This window comes from Mesocricetus auratus, unplaced genomic scaffold, assembly GCF_017639785.1.
Source record: "Mesocricetus auratus isolate SY011 unplaced genomic scaffold, BCM_Maur_2.0 Super-Scaffold_100011, whole genome shotgun sequence".
In the NCBI taxonomy this organism is placed as follows: Eukaryota; Metazoa; Chordata; class Mammalia; order Rodentia; family Cricetidae; genus Mesocricetus; species Mesocricetus auratus.
In genome coordinates this window covers 75029558-75045680 of record NW_024429195.1, presented here as the reverse complement: position 1 = coordinate 75045680, position 16123 = coordinate 75029558, and the positions used below count along the sequence as shown (strand labels likewise).

General features: G+C 38.7%; 1 protein-coding gene across 3 annotated transcripts in view; it reads right to left on the bottom strand.

Moving 5' to 3' along the window:
• Nedd1 (NEDD1 gamma-tubulin ring complex targeting factor) overlaps window positions 1-16123 on the bottom strand; it is a 44815-nt gene that overhangs the window by 17898 nt on the left and 10794 nt on the right. For all 3 annotated transcript variants that reach the window (XM_040755055.1, XM_040755056.1, XM_040755054.1), the window contains exons 5-8: window positions 15928-16068; window positions 4982-5211; window positions 3309-3510; window positions 2744-2939 (exon numbers count right to left, since the gene is read on the bottom strand). In XM_040755055.1, the coding sequence (XP_040610989.1) occupies window positions 2744-2939; window positions 3309-3510; window positions 4982-5211; window positions 15928-16068 (769 nt within the window). The remainder of the gene's footprint in view (window positions 1-2743; window positions 2940-3308; window positions 3511-4981; window positions 5212-15927; window positions 16069-16123) is intronic.

Genomic DNA, 16123 nt, shown 5'->3' with positions numbered 1-16123 from the left:
CCAATATGTTTTTGCTGCCCTCTTAAAGTACCCTAAATACAATATATACCTCTTATGCTTATGGCTGTCTACAAATGACTCAGACAAATCTACTAGGCATACAGCATGACACCTGAGGTACAATGGAAGTCAGCTAACATTTGTTCTCCAACTTGCAAAAAGCAAACCCCTTATCCCCACCTAAAGTCTTCTGTTGCTAAGGGTGGGAGCTTAACTTACTCTCAGCATTCTCAAACTAATGGACTTACTGATTCACTTTATTACTAGCAATAAGGAGAAGAGAGCGAGTACCAGACTCATAGAGAACAGTGCAGTGGCAACAGTAAAGGACTTGATAGCTTTAGAGCTAAGGCTCTGTGGGGGAAACCACAGACTAAGAACCATCTCGCTTGTGATAGGAGTGTGAGTTTCAGAGACATCAGCAACTAGGTGAGCTCCAGCTCCTGGACTGGCAGCACAATGCTATATATTTTTAAAAGGAGCTTGCTGGACTTGACACTTTGTTCTCAAATGGAAACTGAAAAGCCTGAAATAAAAGCAAAAAACAGACTACTGAATTTTCAAAGCTGACCAAGTCCAGCAAAAGCAATCAACTTAAAAGAGAAAAAGCAACTGCTAGAAAATCAGAGCAGCTGTAGCTCCCAACACCGACAGGTGTTTAGAGCAGTGGTTTCAGCCAGGCACAGTGAGGCTGAGCTATAAACCAACACTGGGAGGCTATGGAGTCCAGATTAGCTTGGGCTACATAGTGAGAGGATGAAAGGGAAGATCGTGGGCAGGGAGGAGCTTGCCTGCTTTTCTTCCAGGTTTTTAACATATATGAATGAACATCCTAGCCTTTGAAACAGAACAGAGGGTTAGTTAGTATCATAGAAAAACAGTACTGAAGCCTTAATTTTCACTTCTTAAAAACTGCTATTTCCTACTTAAACTGAGGACCAGCAACAAGTCTACAGAGGCTCTTTTCAATAACTAAGTTGGAGAATTTTTAAAAGTTTAGACTAATGTAGATAAACTTCAAAGTAAGTCATCATCATGGTTATGTGTCTCATGTGCCAGGTACAGATTCACCACCAATATATTGTTTATTGAGTGTCTCATGTGCCAAGCGCTTGGGATACATCTTCTCTGGTTGCCATAACCATCCTAAACGTTGAACATTATCTTAGTGTATAAGGGAACCAATGAGACTAGAGAGACCAGGGCGGCTCAGTCACAACAGTGCTTGCCCTGCATCAGCAGATACTGAAGATGATCGCCAGACCCCACAAGAATAATAGCAGGGCGCCTGCAGTCCCAGCAATGGGGAAGCTTGCTGACCAGCCAGCTTGGCAAGGTCCAAGCCACAGAGAAACTCTGACTCCAAACATAAAGTGGACAGTACCTAAGGAATGTGGCACCCAAAGCTGTCATCAGGCTTCCGTGTGTATAGGCACACACACACACACACACACACACACACACACACACACACACACACAGACAAGTAGGCTAAACACAGCTGTGTCTGTGTATGTGATACAGAGTAAGAAAACACAACTAGGACAAAGTGCTGACTCTCGAAAGGGCAAGCTAGGGAGCTTACCACTATGCGTAAAACTTCTCTCTAAGTGGACAGCTACTTCAAAGTAAACAGAAATCTGTTTGCCAGGACAAAGCAAAGACTTGCTTTGCCAGACAATTTGAGACTCTGTTAAGGTTGTCACTAATGGGTAAGTTAGCAGATACAAGCCTTCATTTGCTAGTAAGTGTGGTCATCCTTAAAGAACAACTACTTGTTAACAACCAACATTCTAGTTCACGGTTTATAAACTACCACTTTAATCTTTTAAAGTTGTGAATAAGAATCGCAGAATCATTTATGAAAACCATGGCAAATTTTCATAATATAGTTAAGTCAGCATTTTAGGAAACAATATTCAGCTATATTTCAAAAATAATTTCTTCTAATGCAACAGCCACAGTGTTTGTCTCCAAGTTCTTAACATAAACCTAGTTACTTTTCTGTATGTTGTGACTACTCTGTGAGAGCGACATAGACCCTCACAGGAAACTGATAATGAAAACAGTTATCCCCACACTACCAAAATTAACACATTTGATTTTGTCAAAGCATTGGTTTTGCTGCTATTTAGAAGTAGTAAACTCATACTGAGAAGCAAGGACCTGTCTTGCAAGGTAAAAAGCAGGGTATATGCATTACTACTGAGGGTAAGGTGCTTTTTGAGAAGGCAGGCTGTGGTCCTCGTTTCTACTCTTGGTGCAATAAAGTCTCTCGTATAACATCCTTTCTCTAACAGGAAGGAGTCAACAGGGTTATCAGAAGAGACCATCTATACACTGTAAACTCCCAATTAACAAGCTACTAGTTTAATGTGTGCTAGGTACTTCCAAATATCTGTCCTATCACCTGACTTTCTTCTCATTTTGTGATATCAAACCTTAAACCAAACAGACAGCTCTGGTGTTTCCATTATGCTCATGTCAATCTGAAGGAGTGTTAAAGGGGATGACTTCTGAGTCAGCACTCCTTACCTAGCATAATCTCACAACAGGAAATCAGCTAAAGAGAGTAAGTGCTCCCAAGAGCTCTTGAACAAGGTAAAGTTAGTAGGCTTCATTTCTTTAACGGTATCTACAAGTCAGTTTTGTCTAAATACTCAACTGAGTCCCCCAGGTTCTCGTAATTACTAACCTGGGGAAAGAAAAAGCCCGCAGAACACTCTGACATTAGCAAAGTTACCTGCTTTGTCCTGCGCGGCAGCAGCTCCTCTGCCCAGAGCTGTCGTCACGGGCTGTGGGAGAACTGTGGCAATGGAAGGGGCGGTTGCTTCTCTGACGGTTCCGGAATTCTGAGCAGCCCCACTGCCACCACTCGCAGCGACACTGCGTTTGCTCACTGATGTGGCCTTATTTGAGCAGCCTTTACTTAAACTTGCCTGAAGGGAACAGAACATTTAAAGGGTTGGGTTACTAATGTGCCACACTACACATGAATATTTTATAAATAGCCTGCTAAATTAAAAACTTAATTTTTCTTCTTATAAATCTGAAGCTTGCTGGAATATCTGAATTTTGCTCTAAACAAAAATGCATTTTAGAATATTTCTGATGAAGGTATACATAAGAATTAAATATTAAGTAAGCTTAAAATCAAGTCTCAGGCGGCTTTATACTAAAACGGTGTACAATATCACTATATAAAATATCTATAATGCAATACAATGCTGTGTTCAAGGACAAGATATAATTTTCATTTTCTGAACTAGGGATTTTTAGTAAAACTGGAAATGTTGACAATATCTCACCTTGGTCAGAGACGTGGAGTACTGAAATGCTATACACTGCACAGATGTCTTGTGGGCACTGATGGTTTTCACGGGTGACTTCAGCATCCTTAAGTCATATTGATATATTTTCCCACGGGAAGATCCAATAGCCAAAGTGGCTCCATCAGGCATAAAATCTACTGCAGTCAGAGGAGTGTCAGCCACCAAAGTTTTCACTAGTCTTTTGAAAAGGAAAGAGATTTGCAAATGCATTAGCATATACAAGAGTATCAGCTTATATGGCACAACTATTTATCAAAAACACTTGGCCAGAAATCTGCAAACAATGCATATCCCAAGTAATTGCTTAAAGCAGTTTGGAGTGTGTCTCAGACACATATAACCAGTAAAGAACCGAACATTCCAACCTACTTTTCTACTCATATCACAAAGGCACAGCCTGCATTTGCCAGGTAGACCATCTACTTCCTGGAGTCAGAACTCTATGGCAGGGAGTGTGGCAAGTCCCCAGTGTCATTCCACAGAGAGCCACCAGCCTCAGGGCTGAGCAGGCACCACACATCCACTTAGTGTCCTGCTTGTCCCTGGGGGGTGTGACCTTTCACGGGAGCAGATGCTCCTCTTGAGCAGCACACTCATGTGGCCATTGCAGGCTGACTGGTCTATCTGGTACCAGACAAAGAGGAGGAGAAAGGCTTTCTGAGCTCAGAGATCGCCAGAGAGTGAAACAAGCCACTGGCTCACTGGAGCAAGGCCCCATTCTGGAATCTCCTAATAGCAACTTCAGCATCTACAAGATCTTTAAATACTGCTTATCTTTGAGTACAACTCTGGCAGCCTTTTCTTTCTTTTTTTTTAAAGTAAAGTTCTAACTTAAGCACAGTTATCACAAATGAAGGGCTTGAATAGTTCAAAGGTCATCTACCTAAGCAGGGCCAACACTTCTTAGGGATATCTGGTAATGTCTAAACACTATCATAACTCAGCAAATGTACAGTGCTTAGTGGGGAGAGACCAAGGACAGTGTTGAACTATATTACAGTGCTCAGAGTGGCACCCATAACAGAGAAACAAAAGGTCAAAATATAATTAACTTAGAAACTCTGATACAGAGAATAAATTTTAAAACAAAACTGCTTTAAAAAGTAAGTGTTTAGGCATATTTTTACAAAAGAATCTGAAGACTGATGAAATACAGATATATAATGACAATGTTCTCTCTCTCTCTCTCTCTCTCTCTCTCTCTCTCTCTCTCTCTCTCTCTCTCTCTCTCTCTCTCTCTCTCTCTCAACATTCATGGTCTAAAAGTATCCTAACATTCATGCCATCCATATCCACCATATTAGATACATCAAATGTACAAATACTAGATCAGAAATCAGATGCCTGTGTAAGTCACAAACATGTTTGCTAATGAAGTAGCTGTCATTAAGTTAAAGCACTGGATACATTAGGGCTAGGGGGTGTAGTTCACTCGATAGAATGCTTGCCTAGCATACATAAAACCCTAAGTTGATGCTAGGTTCCACATAAACTGGGTGTGTTGACACATCCCTATAATTTGAGCACTCAGCAAGGCGAGAGCATAATCTCAAGTTCCAGGTCATCTTTAGCTAAGGGCAGGTTTGAGGCCTGCCTTGGCTAGTGAGACCCGCGCTCAGAACAAATACTGATGATACTATCACACTTACTTCTTACTTGAAGTGTCATAGAGGATGATTCTTTTATCCAGGCCTATGGTTACAAACAGCAATTCATTGACAGGAGAGAAACAGATGCCTGAAGCTGGGGCCTTGTGCGTACTGTCAAAGCTGTGGTATGAACTCTGACTGTTCACATCCCAGAGGGTCACTACTCCATTATCCGAGACGCTGCCAAGGAGAGACTTCCTAAACAAGGAGTACTTCACGTGCCGGACAGGCTGTGATAGAAAGACACACTAATGACTGCCAACATCCAGAAACATCACTGAGTTCCACCAATCCCGTCTACACGAGGTTAGGTATTCTTTGATTTAAAGACAGACATGTTATAGCCACAAACCCCACCATGTTATTTAATGTGGTATAAGATGATCCTGCAACAAATCCATGCTCTATTAGTTGAGTATCTGTCATGATTTTATTATTGTGGAGAACACAGCTTTTCCAATCTCCTCCATTTCAGAGGAAAACTGTTAATATAACACATCCACATTGACTACATTGATTAACCAGGGTGACAGCAATCACCATACATACAGGGCATAGGCACAGTCGAAAGAACACTGGGAGAGAACCAAAGTAGTGTGCACTTGTTCCCTTTATACCCCTTGGACTCTGGGATATGCTGGTCTGGGTGGGGCCTGTGGAACTGAGAACCCAGGACAGAGGCGGCACAGTAAGGCCTAAGTACAAAGGAGGGACGGCAACCTGTAGACTGGGGCAGGCTGAACCTCCCCCCTGGAACTGCACTCTGAGGGCACTGCTGCCCTTTCTCTAAACACTAATCCCACCACCACACATGCTTCCTTTCCAGTCCATCTGGTCTAGAAGATCCAGGCTGAGTAAACAGGTCTTGGTTAAATTAATGAATTATGCCTACTTTTCCTAAAATACTGCTTTCAGGTTTCTACTGGTACCTTAATTAACTGTGCTAACTTACAATTAATTTTGCTTTAAAAACCTCATAACCTACTTAATTCTAAGATCTTTTTTCCTCCAACAACAAAAATAAAGAAACAACAAAGTCTGACTAAAGAAATGTGTTACCGAACACGGACAGTAAGATAAATTACTGCTAGTTCGTTAAATGTGGTGCCTCACTTTCATATAGTTAAAATGTACAAAAAGATAATGAGTCATATAGTTTCCACTTTTGTTGAAGAAAAAAAAAAAACACATCCAGATGAAGACAAAAGCTTTCTTTTGGCCTGTATCTGAGAAAAAAATGAACTGTGTAGTTTGTTTTGATTGCCAGTTTTAGTTACCATATTTTTGTTTGAGGGTAAGGCTTCCTTCTGAAGTCCAGGTCTGCCTGAACCTGGAATCTTCCTTTCCATTGATTATGAAGGATTCAACGATGTAGCTAGCTTGGAGTGACTGCCCAGTATGTCTTAGGCTAGACCCTAAGTCATGCATTTGACCCTGAGAAATCCCAGCACGCCAGCAGTTGTTCCCACAGAATTAAAGGTCAAGCTCACCTCAGTGATATAGTGAGTTGGAGGCCAGACCATGTCTCAAAAACAACTGTTATTTTTAATTAGAAAAAAATAATAAAGACTAAGAGAAAATGACCAAATGTCATAGCCATAGGTAACGACAGCTTTCTAAATTAAATTATTCAAAAGAGATACTGTATAGTCTTAAAAGATTAAGCAGTTTAAAATGTAGATTTTATGAGTTCAGTGAACATACAAACAGGATTGCTTATTTACCTCATGTGTAAACAATTTTCTTGCATAAATAAAATTGTTACAGGCAGTTTAGTGATGCAGTGTTTGGATCCATGGGTAGGAGCTGTGTTAATGCAGCTAAGTTCAAGGCCACAGACCTCTGGCCCTAAGTAAGCATTCTGAGGTTGACTTTATGAGGTAGTTACTAAGATCTAGGGATGAGAGAAGAGGGCGGAAACGGGTAACCTCCAAGCCACAAGCACTGCAGCCCTAGTCTGACATGTCCTTAGAAAGGCAAGCTATTGTCATCAGCCGTGTTAGTTTCAGACTCCCAGGCAGATTCTAGACCATGTCTTTCCCCTCAGGGCTCCTTAATTTTCTTCCTGCTCTGCCTCATTTCTGCCTCAGCCTGAGTGCTGGACTTCCTGGAATGTTTGTAAATTCATTTGGCAAACAACCAAAGTATAAATAAACAAACAATAACTTCTTAAAAGTTTTCTGTAGCACTTTCAAGAATTCATGAGGATATAATCAAGATTTGAATGAAAGGCACAAATAGAAAATTTAAAAACCTACCATAAAGTCATAGAAGTAGTATTTTGTCAAAGAACATAGGGTTCATCCTAATGTCAGCCAAGGCAGCAATCTGCCTAAACCATCCCAAAAATACTATTACCCAGAATCTGCATCAAGTGCATAGCCTGCTACTTTATTTAATGAAATTTTACAGATATTGATATGACTTGATTAAGTTATAACCTAAATTCTATATACTACTTCAAGTTTAGATGACCTATTGGCAACATAGTAAGGGGGAAAAGTTTAAAGATAACCATAAATATTTCTCTCTGATAAACCTGGCCTAATGTAGAGGCTTGGCCAAGATCCTTGATATAAACATTTAAATTCTCTAAACCTCTGTGTTGTCATTTACAAGGTAAACACTAGTGTGTAATTAAATGACCCTTCTGCACAGATCTAGGCACATGAATCACTGTCACTGCTATGCTTGTTAACTGTGCTATTCCCCATCAATTAATCATCCCTCATACATGTCCTTTCATTGAATTAAGACTTCTCATACACTATATTTTGATTATGTTTTCCGTTTCCTCTACACCTCCCAGTTCCTCCCCAGCTCCCCTCCCATCTGGATCCACCCCTATTCTGTCTCTCCTTAGAAAACAAACATCTAGGCTGCAAAGCTACACAAAACAAAAAAATAAAAAACAAAAAAAGAAAACAACCATCTAAGGGTTAATATTTTAAAATACAATAAAAACATATCAGAATAGTACAATGCAAACAAATAGGAGAAGAGAGCCCAAGGAAAGGTACAAGAAACAGACTGACAAACACTCCATTGCACATTTTGGAATCCCGTAAGACCATAAAACCAGACACCGTAATACAGATGCAAAACCTTTAGGGTAAAAAATAAACAAATACAATGAATAAAAATAAAAATAAAAAATAAAGTAAACCACAACTTGACAGGAACCTCAAAAGATGTCATTGAGTTCGTTTCTGTTGGCCACCTAGTACTGGGCATGCAGCCCACACTTAGGAGTAATTTGTTTTACCAGTGAGACTCTCTTGGAGAAAACTCATTTTTCACTCACAAGTTGTTATCAATTGGAGATGGCTTCTGGGCTATGGATGGGGACATGTAGCCACTTCTCCTTTGAGCTCTGGGACCCCACCCAGTTCAGAGCCCTGTAGGCACTGTGCATGCTGCCTCTCACCCAGTTCAGAGCCCGGTAGGCACTGTGCATGCTGCCTCAGTCTCTTGAGTTCATACATGCACTGGCTCTACTGTGTCTGGGAGGCTGTTTCCTCCCTCTCCTCTGACTCCTACACTCTTTCCACCTCCTTTCACACATGGTTCTAGACAGCAGTATCACTCCCTAGTCCCTTACTCCATAGCCGACTTCTGTGATTCTACAGATTGTAGCTTGCTTATCTTTGACTTAACAACTAACATCTACATATATGTGAATACATACCATATTTGTCTTTTAGGTCTGGGTTACCTTACTCAGGATGATTTTTTTCTAGTTCTACCCATTTAAGTGCCAATCTCAAGATTTCATTTGTTTTTAAATGTACCCCAAATTTTTTATCCATTAGAATACTTATTCATACGTTGCTTTCAATTTCTGGCTATTATGAATCAGCAATTAACAGGGTTGAGCAACTGTTTTTGTAGTAGGATGAAGCATTATTTCAGTATATGTCCAAGACTAGAATAGCTGGATCTTGAGGAAAATTGAATCCCATCTTCCTAAAGAACCACCATACTCATTTCCACAGTAATTGTAAGACCTTGCACTGCCACCAGGAAAGAATGTTCTCCTCAATCCACATCCTCACCAGCATGGGCTGTCATTTGTTTTATTGTTCTTAGCCATTCTGACTGGTTTCAGATGACTTGCATTTCCCTGATAACTAAGGATGTGAAACATTTCTGTTTCTCAGAATTTGAGTTTCGTGTTTTTGAGAACTCTCTGTTTAGATCTATACCTCCTTTTTACAAATTGGGCTATTTGTTTTCTTGATATCTAGTAATCTTAGTTATATTTTGGACATTAGCCCTCTACTGGATATAGTTGGTAAATTTTTTCCTACCATTCTGAAGGCTGCTGCTTTGTCTGAATGGCGGTGTCCTTTGCCATGCAGTTTTTCAGTTTCATGTGGTTCTATTTGTTAATTATTGATCTTCGTGCCTGTGTTAATGGCGTTCTGTTCAGAAAGTCTTTACTGTGCCAATAAGTTCAAGACTATTCTCCACATTCTCTTCTATCAGATTTTGACCTTATGTTGAATCTTTGAATCATTTGGAGCTGAATTTTATGCAGAGTGATAAGTTTGGATCTACTTGTATTCTTCTACATACAGCTACCTAGTTTGACCAGTGTCATCTGTTAAAGATGATGTCTTTTTCCAGTGTGTATTTCTGGCTTCTTTATAAAGAATCAGGTATGTAGATTTATCTCTGGATCTTTAATTTGATGATCAATGTTTCACAATCATTTTAAAGACCTATAAACATGTGTTTATTTAAACATCCACCCTTTAATCCTGGTAATATTGATAGAGTATCATTTCTGATCGTTTCACATCTATTAAACCCTTACCTCTTTAGAATATCAAGACATTAGCTGTGATCTAAGATAAACAAAGTACTAATTAACTATACTATGTAAAATAAATATTGTTCTTTGGTATCAGCAGCACCTAATTTTTATGCAATTGTCCTGTTACAGACTATATTATTTCCAGGAAGGAGGGGAACCTACTAAGAAATTTATTGCAAGGGGGTAACAAGGACTTTACCAATATATATTTTTTTTTTTTTGAGATAGGGCTTCTGTGTCCTGGCTGTTCTGGAACTCACTCTGTAGACTAGAATGGCCTCAAACTCACAGAGATCCACCTGTCTCTGCCTCCTGAGTGCTGGGATTAAAAGCATGAGTCACCAGGCCTGGCGTTTTTTTTTTCTTACAACACATTATCACTATGTAAGAATGAATTTGTTTTGTTAAGAGATTGTTTTTAAATATAAAACATACTACTCATGTAAATAGGTTTGGCAAACCTAGTCCTAAATAAACTGAAAGTAAACACATTATCTCACTATGATAATGTAGCTAAAGACAGTATACCTATCAATGACCACAACCGCATCCCAGTAAATGTCATTGACAGAGATAACTAAGCGAGGAACTCTCATATTTACTATGGGTACTTGCAAAAAGAATTTACCTAACAAAGAGTAAATGCATCTGTAACCTCAGCAACTACAGAAAAACTGCTTCTCATCTTTGGTGGCACACTGTAAGTACCTTTTTGTACAGACATCTGTGTGTTCCTTGGGATGGAGCAGAAACTTGGGATTACATTCTACTGTGGCAGTCATATCAGTAAAATGTTTTCAATTTGATTTTACTCTCAACAAAGTTGAGAATACTAAATAAACATTTATGTTTTTCTTCTTATGAATTATCTATTAATCTACTTTGCCTATTTTCTATTGAGATATTAAGAATTTATAAGTGCTTATTTGCAACTGTTCTTAAAGTAAAGCTCTTAAACTGTTCTTAAAAGTAATGTCCATATAGACTGTAAATATTTTCTTCACCTCCATTAGTTTTGTTGATTCGTTTTCTGTGGGATCAGAAACAGACTCAAGGCTTCTTTCTGGACGCCACCTGTGCATTCTTCTCTCAGAAGTTCTGCGGGTGGAGTGGGGTTTCAGCTTCTGTGTTTCCCCTATCTCACCAAGGGTGCTCCTCCAGAAGGAATAAACCATTTCAGACCCTTGAATCCCTCCCTCATTCATCCCAAAGCCATCAACCAGAGACACTCATCACTGCGTGACACTAAAGGTCTACTCTGGACAGACTTCCCATCCATTCTTCTGAGCTGTCACAGGGACCTGTTCCGAGAGCACTGCAGTCCCCACTTCACCCTAACTTGTCACATCTTCCCTAGACCCCAGTGGAACTCTGTCCCAGTTCCCACTGTCTGTTCCTTGGGCCCACTCATTCCCCACAAACTCATTTACCATCCCAAGAACAACTATCAGCTCCCACTCTTCCTTCTCCGTTTTGAAGCATATATAAGCTGCTAAATCTCATCGAGTTACTAGATAAACACACGCACACAATTACTTAAGGAGTTTTTAATCAAATCGGGAATTTCATAATACAAATTATGCTTCCCTGCTCATTATCAATTCCGTTACTTTAAGCAGAACTGACATCACAAACTACAAAAGAAAGGAAGGCTTTAAGTGTTAGTCCTTTGCAGACATTTTTCCCAGAGACAATAAAACATTATTTTTATATGCTACTATTTTATCTTTGATTTTTTTTAAATCAAAGACTATCAATTTGCTAGACCTAGCATTTGCTGGAGACATAAGGTTCAAAGCTTCCTTTTTAAAATATATTTTCTATTTTGTCATTTTTACATAACACTTAATTGTTCATTGTTTAAACATTTTCTTGTGGCCAAGCGTTGGTGGCACATACCTTTAATCTCAACACTTGGGAGGCAGAGGCAGGCCGATCTCTGTGAGTTCAAGGCCAGCCTGGTCTACAGAGCGAGTGCCAGGATAGGCTCCAAAGCTACACAGAGAAACCCTGTCTCGGGAAAAAAAACTTCTCGTGCTCCCTGCAAATCTAAACAGCTGAACCCCAGCAACACTGTTAACTTGCTTTCTGGACGACCTCTTCAGATTGTGGGCTGTGGCTCAGCTACAGGTTCATCAGCCTTGGACAGGACAGAGCCTAGAAACTCAAAACACATGCACACTTCTATTACTAACAGTAGGGTGTACGTTTAAATAAGGACCGTTGACCCAACGACTGCTTTTGCTTTTGTGTGCGCATGTGTGCGTGTGGGGGGCAATATGGAAGCAGTTAAAGGCTCCTGATCATTTACATGAATAAGCAGGCTGCAGCATGGTGACTTACGGCTATCCACTGCGGTGTTGCTGGGGACTGGGGACTCCCACAGCTTGGGTATTCATTCACCTTTCACCCTTGCAACATCACCATGTACTTGCATGTAATGAGACTGCATACCTTCCCTCTTGTTAATCTACTGTCAGTTCTTTCTGGCAGATTCAATTACTAACCTACAGAGAACAGACAGTGAAGCTGTCTGCTGGGTTAATTTGTCCTTTGCAAACTCACTTCTTGTTTTCTTTCCCTTTGCCAGGCACCCTACATTCTAAAGAAAAGATGCACCTAACTGATTAAGATAGGAACAGGAACAGGAGAAATATCACTCATTAGACCTCCTACTCACTTATCTTTATTTAGATTCACAGAACCCAGAACATCTGCTGCCTATCAGTACCATCATAATGCAAGTCACAGACACAGACACCTCAGGATTAATGCCTGCTCTGGAGCCCACTCACTGTCTACGACTAAGATATTAACTCGTCAGTGAACCTGCTCCTAAATTTTACTGGAAAAAGTCAAAATTGGAAGACATTTGCAGAACAATATAAAAATACAGTGCCTGCGATCATAAAACTTTGGAAATTATCTAAAGTAGAAGAATCTTTAGGTAAACAGTGACAGTAAGTAATAAAATGCATACAATCACTCAAAATTACTTAGGAGGGTTACTGTGACCATACCAGGGACACAGCACAGTGACAAGAGAAAGGCAGAAAGCAAGTTTAGACAAAGAAAATGATTATGTAAGTAAGACAAAATTATATATGGAAACACATAAGAATACTTTTCAAATAATTTCCATTAATGTTAGAAAAAGAAAAACATAAGAAAAAATCTTTGAAAATAGGTACAAAGTAGCAATTTATTTTATGCTCACGTAATAAGACTATTGAAGAGCATAACACAGGGGTTAGGCAAGAACATAACAGATGCTAAAGAAACACACAGATTATTAAGGACATGCAATGATGTCAGCCTTTCCTAATATAAATTATATTAATGTTCCTATAAACTTAAGCATCACTAGTCTAGAAATAAAGCTCTGTAGTCAAACTTTTTTTTTTAGTATAAACCCATGTAAAACACAAAGTAAATTATAATTAAAAGTTTTCTGTAGTGCTAGAAATAACACAGGACATCTTGGGGTTTCTACAACTGAACTATATTCCAGCCCTAAACTTATTCTTTACAAAATAATTTTAAAAGGTAACTAATAATTACTTGCAGTTATCACATCTCTGTATTCAAGGAGGTTTATTAATACTTGCAAAATGTATATATAAAACAAAATATTTCACTTAAGGAAAACTAGTGGGTTTAGCAAACATATACTACCATATTTTTAAATCTCACTTGCTTTACTTAAATTCCTGTTTTAATCTAAGGCACCAATAATACAGATCACATTTTTAACAGCTTGGGAAAAGGCAACACAGGTCAAACTCTCACAGAGCCCAAGCTGCAGAATGTGCCCAGCACTGACATGCAATTACAGCTTCAGAAGCCGCCAGCCAGCAGCTCTGCAGAAGCAATGCAGTTCTTTTCCCTTGGAGAAAGACAGTGCTCCACATAAAACTAATAGCTTCAATTCAGCTCAGACATCTCAAAGCAAGACTCTAAATATATTCAGGCAATTTCATTTCTGATGAATTTCAGTCTGATGTAGATTCAGTGAAATGCCAAGGATTTGTCACTCTCTCTAAGCCAATTTGGTGATTATTACACCCTCAAATTCTTGATTGTTTATAGAAATAAAAATAAAGTTTTCAGTTTAGTCATGGATATGTCCTGTGTCCTGTCTATGACTTTTTCTCAATAATCTAAACCCTAGATACAATAAGATCAACTAACACAAAACTGAGCTGAACAACAGTATATTTGAATTTAAAAATATCAACTTATGACACACTTGCGAGCTTATAAACTGTTTGAATTTTTAAATGAATATTTAATATATTTGAAATCTCAAGTGAATTCTAATAAATCTTAGAATGTTTTAATGAATGCTAAAGTAGCAATTCTATGCTTCTAGTAATAATAGATTTACTGCATTTAAATTGTAGGGAAAGAACCAATGCAAAAATGCCTTCAAATATTTCAGTGTTAAGTAAGACTTGAGGGTGCAGAATCATTACAATGACTTTTCTAAGAGATCTAGAACTGATCTTTACATATAAAGAAGTCAAGTTCTATTTCCTTGCCTACACACACACACACACACACACACACACACACACACACACACACACACACCCTTTGTACCTGGCAGAGAGAAAATGCACTCTAGTTTTTTTCTTTACCTTCTTACTGCCCCCTCCGCACACACACACAAACCCTACTGAGTACTGAGTCTAGTTACTGCTTCCTATACACATGCCTGTTTAAGGTTGCCCACTTAAGTACTGGAAAACCTACAAGGGGTCTCCTTTCTGAAGAAAGAGCAGCCACTGACAACCTGGAGCTCTGCCTCTGGAGGTGTCAGAAAAATAGTCTTATACACAAAATAAGATTCCAGAGGACAAATCACAAGTAGTAAATTAGCAGGGTTTGAAAGAAGCACACAAACTAAAGATGTTCAAACAAGGTTTTAATGTCTTCATATGATTTATTAAACACTCCCAACAGGTGCTCACTGATCTCTCAGCCTAGTGCTGTCAAGTAAACGCAAAACCCACCAAAGGTCCTGAAGAGGCACAGGCTGCCTGAGGAGGACGCAGCATGACCAGGGAGAGCACAGGTTCTAACTGGTCTGGACTGACACTGCAGATGAGCTTTATGTATTCCTATTTTCCTAAACTAGATGATAAACTTAATTCAGTTTTCTAATAAAAATTAATCAACTAAAATTTTTAAAAAATTAACACTGCAGCAATCTATCACCTAAGATTTCTAAGGGTTTTTCTTCTCATGTGAGGAGATATGAATAAACATTCAATCACTACACACCTGAAGACATCTAGTGTTTTGTCTGCCACTAGTTGTGGCCAGGGTAAGGGCTGAGGAGAAGCTCTACAAGGTGGGGGGTGGAGATAGTAAGACCCCTGAGCTTTGAAGAGGGAAAGGGGAAAAAATGGAGTGGAGGGCCTTAACTGGCAAGGAAGGATAATGCAGAAGGAGGAGGCTAAACACAACACATCCATCTAAACGATCTATCTTATTGGTAACAGCTCTAGAAACTGTCAAAGATGTTAGACATTTCTCATTCTTTTAAGAAAAAAACTAAACTATTTTTTTGATCAAGGAAAATACCTAATTGACAAATTTTTTAAAAGTTTCCCTAAGGATTTCTGTACCAACCAGAAATGTATGAGTAAGCTTTGATTCTTTTAACTACCACGTGATTAAAAACACTTCTTTTTCAAAATTCACTAGAATCTATCTAAATGCAATAATGCCATGTTCACAGAACAGTATGAATGTGTGTATATCTTTATGGTCAATAGTTTGAATTATACAATATTTCTATAACAGAAATGCCATGGAAAGACTAAAATCCTAGTTTTAGGATTGTATTATTAGCAAATAGTTGCATTTTGTTAAAAATACAGTTATAGTACAGAAAAATCAAATATTTAACTATATAAGTAAATACATATAAGCACTCTAGAATGTATTCGCTTACTTTATTTTTTACAAACTATTTTTAACTATCATTAAAAATTAGCTATACATTTTCAAACAAGCCAAATAAAAAATTTAAATGTCAAAGAATTTAAACTTATTTTCTTATGTAATGTAATTCAAAGTATAACTTATCAACTTTGAAAAAGAAAAAAACATACTGTACCTGATTACTCCCATGGCCAAAAGGTGTACTGGATGTATTAGTGGTTACACTGTGTAAAATAATCTCACCACTGAGAGACCCAGAAGCAACGTAGCAATCATTCCAATTGTATGCCACACAAGTTACTTCACCTTTATGATCCTGAAAGAAACAAATACAAGAACAGCAGCCATTAACCCCCATATTCTGATGAACA